Source organism: Electrona antarctica (genome assembly GCF_951216825.1).
Source record: "Electrona antarctica genome assembly, chromosome: 6".
Lineage (NCBI taxonomy): Eukaryota > Metazoa > Chordata > Actinopteri > Myctophiformes > Myctophidae > Electrona > Electrona antarctica.
Genome location: NC_136811.1, coordinates 42,305,986 through 42,319,296, shown reverse-complemented (window position 1 = coordinate 42,319,296; position 13,311 = coordinate 42,305,986). Strand labels below are relative to the sequence as shown.

At 42.5% G+C, this 13,311-nt stretch overlaps 1 protein-coding gene and 1 pseudogene across 2 annotated transcripts; both read left to right on the top strand.

Annotated features, from left to right (window-relative positions):
- Window positions 1-29: 29 nt before the first annotated feature.
- On the top strand, window positions 30-2,522 carry calhm5.1 (calcium homeostasis modulator family member 5, tandem duplicate 1). The gene is made up of 2 exons (XM_079503193.1): window positions 30-793; window positions 1,624-2,522. The coding sequence occupies exons 1-2, from the start codon at window positions 251-253 to the stop codon at window positions 2,011-2,013; spliced, it is 933 nt and encodes a 310-aa protein (XP_079359319.1). The 5' UTR covers window positions 30-250; the 3' UTR covers window positions 2,014-2,522.
- Window positions 2,523-3,685: 1,163 nt separating this feature from the next.
- On the top strand, window positions 3,686-11,109 carry LOC306925099 (calcium homeostasis modulator protein 5-like; annotated as a pseudogene). The gene is made up of 2 exons: window positions 3,686-4,199; window positions 10,822-11,109. The product of its transcript is annotated as a calcium homeostasis modulator protein 5-like (transcript).
- The last annotated feature ends 2,202 nt before the right edge of the window (window positions 11,110-13,311 follow it).

The following is a 13,311-nucleotide window of genomic DNA, read 5'->3' as shown; positions in this document are numbered from 1 at the left end:
ATGCAGTCAAACTGGGGGAAACATGTTGGGGTGGGGAAGCGATAGCATGACAGTAGGAGGAGCTGAGAGTGAAGAATGAAAAATCCAGAGCCAAAGGGCGGGGCACAGAACGACAGCATATGTCAACATAGCAAGAACACAGTGTATGGAGTATATAGATTATAAGGGTGACATTTGTTCAAGTTTTTGTTCATCTCTTTTATACCCATTTACCTTTTCGGAGTGCATTTGAAACCTTCTCACTGGCATCATGGATAGCTTCCAGACCGTCCTGAGCTTCTTCATGAAGCAGAAGTCCACCATTGGTTACAGTTTTATGGCACTTTTGACCATTGGAGGTGAGCGAATATTCTCAATGGTCTCTTTTCAGTGTCCCTGCAACCGTGACCAGAACTTTGCCTATGGACTAACTTTCCTGCTCGGCCCAGCTGCAGTGCTTCTGGTTCTTGGCCTGTTTGTCAGCGCCAGAATGTGGAGGCTCTACACCGGGTGTTGTTTGAACCCTATGAAACTGTGCCCACGGGGCAACTGCTGCAACTGCCTCAGGGTGTTCATGAGCATCTTCACTGGTGCCTGTGTAGCCCCTATTATGTGGCTGTGTGTGGCCCTGCTGAACGCCACCTTTTATGAGTGTGCTGTCAGCGGTCTGGATGACAGTCTGGTGGGGGATTTCTTCTGTAAGAACAAGACAATGACGTGCCGGGAGGAGCTGGCCCGCGTGCCCTGCGACAGATCCAAACTATCCAAAGATGAGCGCATGGAGCTGCTGCTAATGTTCAGGGCACAGTCACAGGTAATCACTGCTCCATTTAATGTGTGTGTAAATCTTTCAAATGAAGTGTGGATTTAGTTACAAGATAAGCACAAGGACAAATTGTGCAGCAGCAGGACTGATATAAGATATTTGAGTAACTTTAGGTATGTAGTCTTGGGAAGCAACGGCTTCTGAGCCATGTGACCCAAAGGTCAGAAGCCTATATCCTGTTTCGGTAGTGTTCTTGTACACCACCTGGACAAAACACTAGTATGTGACAGGGACTTGCCCCCACGTAATCCAAACCAAGCACCTACAGGTAGGCTACTGTAGATACAATTCTTACAGTCTTGTATGACTTGGCCAGGGATTGGAACCAGACCCAATACCAATCTCAGGACGAACTCTAATCACAAGGCCACTGAAGCTGGTGTGTGTGTGTGTGTGTGTGTGCACGCACGCACGCGCACAATTGCGTGTGTGCACGTGCGTTATGTGTCTCTAGAATTAAATATGGACTTTATTTTCTTTCCAGAACAGATGGCAAATGACTAATATCAGATATTTGAGAAACTTTATTCAGCATATCATTTCTGTAATTATTCCTTTATTTGCTTTAAATAGAGGGTATGCGTGTGACATCATCATCAAACCAGGAAGTTATGCAGGAACGCCTCTGAGTGCAAAAAACTACTTTCTGGCCTTGACAGCCCATACAGAAAAGTCTTATCTGATTGCATTAAACAACATTAAACAATGTTAAACTCATTTTGCCTGTTGCTTTGCCACTCGATGTGCCATTCACTTTAAGCATGCGCATACTCTCTATTGAATAAAACATGTAATCTTATATTTCTATGTATCCATAGATTCTAGGCTGGTGTATCGTCATCATAGCTGCCACCGTTGGCCTCATTGGCACTTGCTGCACAAACTGCCGCTCTAAGGTGAGCTACCTACAGCGCACATTCTGGAAACGCTATATCGACACGGAGAAGGAGCGATTCGACGTCCTCGCAGTGGAATATGCCACACAGTTGGCCAACAGAAACCTCAAAAGCTTCTTTGAGAACAAGGAGCCTGTTTCATTCCCCTTCCCCAACCACAAAGCATGGGAGGAGATCTCAGAGCTCTATACCTTCTCCACAAGTGAGCAGTACTATAGCACCCTACAAAGGTACGTTGACGGGGGCAGTAGAGACCTAAGCCCAGAGAAGAGGCCCGTCATGAACTTGGAGCATGGATTTGAGATGGCTTGAGTTCAACATGAAAGCACAATTCAATTTGCCAAGGCATTTTTTCCCTTATGAAGAATGGAGATATACTCAAGAAACACTAAATTGTGAACACTAATTATTTGTTAAATGTGTTTAAATTAATATTGCTATCATACTTTATGCCTATTGTGTCTGACTCAGGAGATGTTGGTTAGTTGCCTCACAGGCTACAAAGCTGCCCTTTCAGCTCAGTTATTACCAAGGAATGTGGCCATTACAGAATGTGGAAGTGGTAAACACTGCATAACCACTACTTTGTATACAATTAAGAAGTTCCTTCTACCTCTCTGTCAGCAGTGTCAGGGACCACTGTTTTTCAAAACAACTCAAGAAATTGTATTCTTATTGCACATTCTTGCTTTGGAAACTGAGTGACCAAGTGTATGAAATGTAGATTGTTGTTTTTTTCTAATACATGTTTGAATCCAAAGAATTGTTTCTCAGCTGAAGATGTACAACATTGTTAAACGTTAAATGTCTTACATGTGCATTAAAACATACTTACAGGCTATTAACAAAACCATTTGCATTACTAGCCCCAGATAGCATGATGTGTCTCATTGTGTTTACAACTGCATTCCATATGCTTGGGATAAAGGCCTGCCTGTCTGTACATGATCTGGTTCCTTTTTTCACTACTGACATCCAGGGCACACAGAGACCAGTCCACACAAATAGTTTCCACTGCAACCAGCTTGCAACTACTTGTCTTTTGGAGGTAGTCCAACATTTTAATCATGTTGCACAAAATTGTAACTTGCATTTTTAATTCATTATATTGAAGAAAAAAAATCAATCTCAATCAAAAAAAAAAAAATGGTTAATAGTTAATTGCGACTGTAGGTCGCAGATTACTATGAAAACCTGCAAAACATGTCAGTCAGTCCGTTCGTCTGTCCATCACGCCACCATATATGGCCGTCAGTCCATCATGCCTCGTGACACGTTCCATATATGAAGATCACGACACTGACCTCATCAAACCCTGGATAGGCCTTACTAATTAGCACACATTTTACGCCCTACCCGGCCCGAAAAAGTTAAATAACAAACAAAACAAAAAAAGGTCCATATATGTGCATTCCCAGACCTTGTTGTTTCAGCACTTATCGCCCTCAGGGCGTCTTACTGGTAGAAATAGATAATTTAATCATGTATTTATTATTTGTTTTAATAAACTGTATAACTGTGGGAGAAAAATCTGTTTATTTAATAAAATGAATGGTAAGTTAAATACATGCTCAGCCCTGGACTAAAGCCCAAACCGCACCGATGATTCGCCACACGACTCCTTTCAACTTGTAACTACTTGCACCATTCTCCCCAATGGCAGTTGCAAGGAGTTGCAATTTGGTGTGGTTTGTTTTGTTGCAAGGTGTTGCGACTATTTGCAAAGAGTTGCAAGTAGTGTAGAAACATGTTGGGGGGAGGAAAGTGATAGCATGACAGTAGGAGGAAATGAGAGTGAAGAATGAAAAAGCCAGAGCCAAAGAGTGGGGCACAGAACACGGCAGACGTCAACATAGCAAGAACACATGCAGTGTATGGAGTACAGATTCTAAAGGTGACATGTGTTCAAGTTTTTGTTCATCTCTTATGTTCCCATTTTCCTTTTTTGGAGTGCATCTAAAACATTCTCACTGGCATCATGGTCATGGATAGCTTCAAGACCGTCCTGAGCTTCTTCATGAAGCAGAAGTCCACCATTGGTTACAGTTTTAGGGCACTTTTGAACATTGGCGGCGAGCGTATATTATCAACGGTCTCTTTTCAGTGTCCCTGCAACCGTGACCAGAACTTTGCCTATGAACTAACTTTGCTGCTCGGCCCAGCTTCTAGTTCTAGGTCTTGGCCTGTTGGTCAGCGCCAGAATGTGGATGCTCTACACCGGGTGTTGTTTAAACCCTATGAAACTGTGCTCACGGGGCAACTGCTTCTACGGCCTCAGGGTGTCCATGAGCATCTTCACTGGTGCGTGTGTAGCCCCTATCATGTGGCTGTGTGTGGCTGCTGAGCTGAACGCCACCTTTTATGAGTGTGCTGTCAGCGGTCTGGATCACAGTCTGGTGGTGGTTCTGTTCTGTAAGAACAAGACAATGACGTGCCGTGAGGGGCTGCCCAGTGTGCCCTGCGATGATGTCTGCATGGACCTGCGGCTAATGTTCAGGGCACATAGTCCATATGAGCCAGACCCCCCTAATTTGCGCGTTAATTACGAAATGGGTGGGCAAATTCTTGTTTGAATTTTTGACTAGCTGTACATCTCTACTTCACATTTTTGTATGATAACAATCGCAGCCTAGCAGCTTAGTGGTAGTTATCATGCATTGAGTACATGCACCCCTATATTGCCACATGCAAATTGTGACAACACATATATGAACAACTTTTGAACCTTACTTTGTGCAGAGACCAATGAAACCACTTTTCTGCATAATTCAAATATGGGGAATCGATTGGAATGGTTATTTTACTTCCACAAAACTTCCATATATGCTTAAATGGGCTTTTAATGCAGTATTTTGCACACACACATCTAAGAAATTTAAAATAAGGCTTGCAAATATCCCCATTTTGGAAGTGTGTGCTAAGAACCAACATGTTCCTAATGGCTATAGAAAACTGCTCACCATTCTAAGCTTTAATATGAGTGGTAACATGTGTTTATACGTTTTGTAACTCTAGAGATATAATCAGAAACACTATTATAGTGTGATAACACGAGCCAGGGCCATAGCTATAGAATCAAATGGGTGGGCAAAGCTGGTGTGATTTTTTTTGACTTGTTGTGCATCTCTACTTCACAGTTGGCATGATAACCATTGCAGACACATAGCTTAGTGGTCGTTATCATGCATTGAATATGTGGACACCTATATTACCACACACATTCTTACAAAAATATATGATCAACGTTTGAGCCATTATTGTAATAATCACACCTTTCTGCATAATTCAAGTAGGGTAATTGATTGGAATAGTCATTTTACTTATTCAATACTTTCATATATGCTTAAATGGCTTTTTAATGCAAAATTCTGCACACAAATGGAATAATTTGAAAATAAGTGCTGAATGAGGACATCAACACATAACGCCACCTAGTCCGGGAACCGAAGGGTGATTTTTGGCTGAACGTGGTTTCGTCAGATAAAGTTTTTTTTGTCAACTGATTCTTGTAGCATGGGGTCACCTCTTAATAATTCAAGAGGGTGCCCAGTGATATCCCTTGGGCATTTTTTGTTATTACATTATTTATTAATGCATATTATTAACCCCTTCATGCCTGAAAACCCCAACATGCCATAAAATATATCTTTTGAGAATGAGATTGTATGCACAATAATCAAGTCAAATGTATCAAATCTGCTTTCTACCATCTGTATTAGTGAAACTGTAGCATATTTCTTTTCAGGTTGAAGATGGTGGCAACAACAGCCAAATCCAATTCAAATGATACACTCCAAAGTGTATGACCTAAACTATATCTATTCAATGGTCATCGTACTCCTGTCTAGTGACTGTGATGTTCATGTGGAGGATGGCCTTGCCTATGAGCTGGCACCAGTCTTAACTGCCATGTTCACAGAGGATGGAATGCAAATGTATATACCTTTATTGAAAGGATAAGCCCCTTGAGATGCATCATCTCATTTTAGAGGGGGTCCTCAACACCGATGAACAGTAATAATAAACAGCATCATCGAATAAGCAAGGTATAAATATGAACATGCATATTGGAAAAGAGGCAGCACTTTGTTTGTTGTAGAAAGAAAAAGTCCAAGAAAAAAAAAAAAAGATTAGAAGCATGAGCACAGTGTTAGAAGATGAGTGAAAATCGATTCTTTAAATACTGTACATTGAAAAGAAGTGATTGTCCACATTGAAGACGTCACTTTGGGAGGAATGCTGCTGATGCAGATGTCACTGTCATTGATGGATCAGACCTTTGGACCATCCAGCTGATGTCAACCACATACCTGTCTGACAGTGATGTCTACCTAATCTTCGAGATATAGGTCTACTGTGATTACAATATCAGGTCAGTCAGCAGAGATGCCAGGGAGACGGGGGTCAGCTAGAAATACCATGTCCTATCAAGATATATCTCCTCCAATCACTGTAGCTACAAACAGGTCTGATTTCCACACTCATCTTGTGCTATAGGCATTCCAGCAAGTGCATTCTGGACCTTCAGGTCCTGTTCCGTTAAGGAAACTATGGAGGAAACTAGACTACTAGTCTGGGAGAAAATAATGGAATAGATCCCCCACTTTTAAACATCTTTGTGGCAAAATGTTGATGGGCATCTTACACCAGCATGAGACCGAGAGTAGTTCGGATGGAAAAAGACAGATCTATCAGGCCACTGAGCCCTAAAGACCTGCAGTAATAAGTGTAATGAAGTAATAAAAGTAATAAGTGATCGAGTTAATTCATAGGAAAGGGGGTGTGGTGGACATGACCACTTCCAAATAAGCATTTATTTTGGAATGCAAATTTGTTGCTTTTGCATTAATTATTGTAGGCCTATTTTATGGGCTTTTGCTGTGTTAAGCATGACGGGGTTAATATCTAAAAATGCCCTATTCTGAAATCAAATATATTGTACATATCCACATTCATGCGGATAAACACTCTAGAAAGCTAATTTGATGCATTTAAACAATATATTGTATGGGATTTGGGGGTTTGAGCCATGAAGGGGTTAATATGCATGAATTACTTGCGCAAGCAGAGCGTGCAAGTAATGTTATCAGTCAGGTGCTACAATGCGTATGTCCCTTAGCAGTACATGATATGACGTCATATGCTGGCACGAAGCAGACCGTGCAGGTATGTTCTCCGTCATGCTACGAAGCGTATGTCCCATGACGTGATGAAGATATGTACCAATGTCCCTTAGCAGCATATGATATGACGTCATATGCTGGCACGGGACATACGGAAGCAGACCGTGCAGGTATGTTTTCTGTCATGCTACGAAGCGTATGTCCCATGACGTGATGAAGATATGTACCAATGCCAGGGTATAATTGGTTTACGATGGTGACGTAATGATATGTTTCAGTGTCGGGTGGATTAAAGGGACATACGCATCAGACCACCCGAGTAACCACATTATACCACTAATCAACTCAGAAATTACATATACATACATATAGACATATACATATATAGACATATGAGCATATGACGTGATGAATATATGTAGGCTACCAATGCCAGGGTGTAATTCATGGTTATTGAAGGTGACGTAACGATGACATGTTACAGTGTCGGGTGGACTAAAGGTAAAGCCCCTATGTATACATGTATGTAATCTGACACCACTGCCATAACAGGCACAAGTAATCATTACCATACTTCAAAATACTACTTTTCTTCCTCCAAAAGCAAGGTACGTAGCAAATAGCTAAACCTAATAATTCAATATTGCAAACGTTCTTTCACAGAGAGGCTGAGATTTGAACGTTTGTAGCGGTCTACAGTACTTGCACGCTCTGCTTGCGCACTAGTAGGCCAGGCCTACTTGTGTGCAACAAGCAAGTAGGCACTCGACAGAGTGCAGTTCTAGTTAATAATGCATTCATCATAAATCTACTACATTGTGCCTATCCACATCCACAAACGCATGTAGAAAGCAAATTTGATGCATTTAGACCAAGTAATTCGCATGAAATACCATAAAACTTTATTTTCAGGGATTTGTTAGTATTTCAGGCATTAAGAGGTTAATAACTAAATTTGCCCAAGGGATATCACTGGGCAACCTTTTGAATTTGTGAGAGGTGACCCCAACTCCCCAAGCTACAAGAATCAGTTGAGAAAGAAACTTTATCTGACGAAACCACGTTCAGCCCCACGGCTCCCGGACTAACCAGCTTTTCTGTGCACTTGGGGGGCACTTGAGTCGAGCCAACTGACACCATGCAAGGACTGTCTTTTCATGCATGCCATGCGTGCCAACTACCAGGCTGGCATTTGGAGAGGGAGTCTTCAACAACACCTGCAAGTCCCAAGCCCAGTTCAGCATGGCTGGGCCAGAAATGATGATGGTTGGCGCACTGTCGAATGGATGCAGGGATCTCCAGCTCCTGATGTAGTGTTGCAGCTGCTGCAGTCGCAAATGCAAGCTCCCAGGATGCACGTGCTTGACATGGCTTGAAATGCACATCAATGTGCAAATTACAAACATGCAATAACCAACCCCATGAAGAGGGCCTGATTATCAATCGGAAATAAAGGACTGAATTTACCAGTCCGTGGGAGCCATGGGCAGGGGCCCTGCACAGAGCCCAGGCAGAGGACTTTTGTGGCGGTTTTGGACAACCATGGGTCTGACCGACTCGACACCGGGCACTGCACTTATATTGTAAGGACCTCTTTAAAAACAACATTGCTGATAAACTGGCACTTCTTGTTTGTCTCTTCATCTCGAGCAAGAATGCCTGCTTGATTTGCTAACCCTACTGGCCGCCACATAGAACTGGCCATGGCTGAAGAAGTCCCTCATGCAGAAGACCCCAACACGGTGTAGTGTCTGGCCCTGAGACATATTGACAGTCATGCCGAAGCAGGGTCGGACTGGAAACTGTTGGCGGGGCAGAGTGAATGGATAGATTATGTCGGTTGGACACAGGGTGATGCGTGGACTGAGTGTGCAAATTTGACACCAACCACACATCTTGCAGCTTTAGGCGTGCATCTCGTGCTTTGTCTGACTCAGCTCTCCGTGCACGTTGTTGTGCGTCACGCATCCAGTTGCGGTAGTCTCGGGTACCTTTGGGCATATTGGCATGTAAAAAAGGTGATCTGTATTCTGTAACTGCCATCTATTAGCTGGCTGTTGAGCTCGTGATGTCAGAAGTGATGTCAGCGGTATCACCATTTATGCCCATCTTTGTCAGGCATGCCCAAATATGGGGTCTATGCAGATGTCAGAAGTCGGTGGGACGAACCCGTATTTAGGCATGCCCAAATATGGAGTTGCAGAGGCAGAGCCTTGTGATGTCAGTGGCCCGGGCAGAGGCCTTTTGTGGCGGTTCTGGACAACCATGGGTCCGACCAACTCGACACCGGGCACTGCACTCCCTGTGGGGGTGTGGAACACGTGTGTCGAATTTGAAGTAGGTGGGGCGAACGGTTCTCGAGTTACATGGATTACAAACGTACAGCTGTACAGACAGACTTTGCATTTATAGTTAGATGATACATTGGCTACTATATGGACATTGAATATTCCCTCGTTTAAAACCTTTGACATGTTAACAAAATGAAATAAGAATGTTGACTGTCAATACAATATTCAATCCAATATTTGGATTGAATATTGATTCGGGAAAGTTAGGCGAAATCAGGCATATTTTCCTATATATAATATAATATATATATAATGCCTAATTTGCATATTTAAAGATACAATTTCAGAAAACTTGTAATACAATAAATCATTGTTTTTATGTAATTAATCAACTAGGGAAGTTTCATGGTGATCACTAGTTCTTAATTTTTTTCATCCTATTCACCCATCATGTATATAGGTGAAAATAACAAAATGTGTGATAAATATGAAAAAGCTGCTCCTGTGGAAGTGTTATCATATATTAATTTACTTATATTGACATTCTAAACAATTTAATATAGGTATGGTTTTGTAGCCTGGTATCCAGCCTGCTTCGCTACGTTCGGCGGATTTTTTTTTCTCTCTTCGCTTATCAGTCTGGAAAGCCTCCTATCTCCAAGGGAGGCGGGACATGCCAAAAGCTTCGTTTTGTAGCCTGGTATCCAGCCTGCTTCGCTACGTTCGGCGGATTTTTTTTTCTCTCTTCGCTTATCAGTCTGGAAAGCCTCCTATCTCCAAGGGAGGCGGGACATGCCAAAAGCTTCGAAACCTAACGTGGCTTCTGATTGGTCTGTGGTGCGGGGCGGGACAAAGCACCAGTGAGAGCGAAGAGAGAAAAAAAAATCCGCCGAACGTAGCGAAGCAGGCTGGATACCAGGCTAATGGTTTTGCCCACTCATTTCGTAATGAAAACTTGTCCGGCTCATGGACTAACAGTCACAGGTATAATCACTGCTCCATTTAATGTGTGTGTAACTCTCAAATGAAGTGTGGATTTTGTTACAAGATAAGCACAAGGACAAATTGTGCAGGACTGATATCAGATATTTGAGTAACTTTAGGTATGTACTATGTAGTCTTGGGAACTAATGGCTTCTGAGCCATGTGACCCATAGGTCAGAAACCTATCCTAGTACACCTAGTACACCACCATGGACAAAACACTAGTATGTGACAGGGATTTACCCCCACGTAATCCAAACCATGCACCTAGATACAAATTTTAAGTGGTGCAACCACTTCATTACGGAGCTTTGTGTGTCTCTGGCTGCATGGCTGGCTGCCTGGCAAGTGTCACTGTTGTGCTCGGGTGTGATTTTATAGTCTTGTATCATTGTATGACTTGGCCAGGGATTGAACCCCGACCCAATCCCAATCTCAGGGTGAAATCTCTAATCACAAGGCCACTGAGCTGGTGTGTGTATGCGTGCGTGCGTGCGTGCGTGCGTGCGTGCGTGCATGTGTCTCCATGTGTGTGTGCGTGCCTGCGTGCACCAGCGTGTGTCTCTAGCATTAAATGTAGACATTATTTTGACATTATTTTGCTTCCAAGCACAAGAACAGATGGTGCATGACTGAGATACTTTATTCAGCATATAATTTCAGCAATTATTCCTTTATTTGCATGTAAACATGTGATCTTACATTTCTGTGTATCCATATAGATTCTAGGCTGGTGTATCGTCATCATAGCTGCCACCGTTGGCCACATTGGCACTTGCTGCACAAACTACCGCTCTAAGATGAGCTGCCTACAGCGCACATTCTGGAAACGCTATATCGACACGGAGAAGGAGCGATTCGACGTCCTCGCAGTGGAATATGCCACACAGTTGGCCAACAGAAACCTCACAAGCTTCTTTGAGAACAAGGAGCCTGATCAATTCCCCTTCCCCAACCACAAAGCATGGGAGGAGATCTCAGAGCTCTATACCTTAGTTCTCCACAAGTGAGCAGTACTATAGCACCCTATAAAGGTACGTTGACGGGGGAAGTAGAGAGCATGGAATTGAAATGGAGAAATTGAGTTCAACAAGAACGCACAATTCAATTTGCCAAGGCTGTAATGTGGCAGCCAAGTCTATGGACTTTTTATGTTTTCAGAAGCCCCCCCCCCCCCCCCCATATTGTGTCTGACTCAGGAGATATAAAGCCACCCTTTCAGCTCAGTTATTACCAAGGAATGTGGCCAATACAGAATGTGGAAGTGTAGTAAACACTGCATAACCACTACTTTGTATACAATGAAGATGTTCCTTCTACCTCTCTCTCAGGGACCACTATTTTTCTTCAGACCGTTTTTCAAAACAACTCAAGAAAATGTATTCGTATTGCACATTCTCGTTAGTCGTGTTGAAAATTGAGTTACCAAGTGTATGAAATGTAGATTTAACTAGAGCAGGGGTTTTCAACTGATCGTGAACTAGGGACCACCACCCTGACTTAGAATCAACCGGGGACCACTGTTGTGTTGGGTAGGGATATGGCCTATTTTTTTTTATTTTTACACTGATTGTAAGAGCATCTCCTCACTGGTCAGCAAAAATACTTTTAAGGCCCTAAGGAGCCCTCATACAAGATTTCTTCGACTATGCATGCACTTCATGCCATGGTACCACAGCACCTCAAAGGCCCTACAAACAAGGCTCCAAACATCCCAACAAACTGGTCAGGCTATACTACTTGGCCTTACTCCCAGTCCCAGAACCCACCTCACACCTGATCATTTTGATAGGTTGGAATGGCTTACGGTTGACGACAGAGTACAGCAACTTTCAATGGGCCTGGTCTACAAGATTCGCTATACACCATTATGCATGCACCTGTCAAAACTCAAAATACTTCCTGAATGTCAACAAAGTCCACGATCAACAAACCATGTTCAACCCAGATTCGGCAACAAGGGGTTAAATTAATTTTGCTCCTATGCCACCAAAATGTGGAATGCCTTAACAACAGCCATTAATACATGTGAATCCCTAGACTAAACCGCTCCCAAAGATCACTTACAGTCGGCTGCAACTCAAAACTGGCACCCTCTTTTTGAGGGTCCTATGTCCAGTTTTGAGGGTTTATGTAAACACAACCATTGAAGACAAAAGTGTGTAAACAAACATTGAAGACAAAAGTGAGGACGCAAATTGTGATTGGCCAGACTGAGATGATGTATGATGATGAGAGCGCCCCATCACTTCACGCGGGTGTGATTTTTTTCTATACTGTAAACGTTCTTTTTTCTAACCGTGTATGTATATGATGATTTATTTTTTTGCATAGAACTGTATGTCTTTAAATGTTTCATGAATTGAAAATGCTTAAAATCTTATTTTGTATTGACCTGTACTTTCCTTGAACTGTACCCATTCTAGGCCCACAAACTGTTTAAAAAAAAAATCAAATCAATCAATCAATCAATCAATCAATCAATCAATCAATGGGAGAAGTTTACAAAGGCAAGTTCCTTCATGTTTTTCCTCTTTCTGTCAGCTCCATTGGTTTACTCAGTAATCTGGCTCCCCCTACCTCTCAGATCTTCTCCCCTCCCGTCCTTTTATTAAAGGTGACTCTCTATGCTCCCGAGTCACCTCAGGTGACAGGTCCAGTGATGGAGCCAACCTTTTAACCTTTTTGAGGTCCCCCAGGTTTCTCTGATGCTGCCCCCTCATAGAGTATATATATAAGTGCCCCCTCCCTGGAATGCACTCCCCCCACCAACCATATAAAAAATCCCCCCTCTCTCGATCCTTCATTTTAAAACCTCACTGAAAAGTGAAAACCTTTAAAACAGCACTTGTCTTTTTTATTGTTTTTTTTATAAAGTTCGTTCCTGCTGGGCTATCTTGGTAAATTAAGTATCTTTGGTACGAAAAAACAACAGATCTACAAGCTGTCAACGCGTCACGGTAGCTTGTAGATCTGTTTTTTTTTCCTTTTCTTTTTTTCCTTTTCTTTTTAGCCACGCTTGCGCAATGGAACGTAGGCCAGAGCAATAGATTTCAGATATGGTAGTTTTATTATTATATTATGGCAATATGACACGACGTGAGCCAAACAAAACCACTTTGAATAGTCAGTTCCAAAGGTGTTTTTTTTCTTCACAAAACATAAAATGGAGTATAGATTCAGTCAACATTAAAACCTATGCTGATCAGACG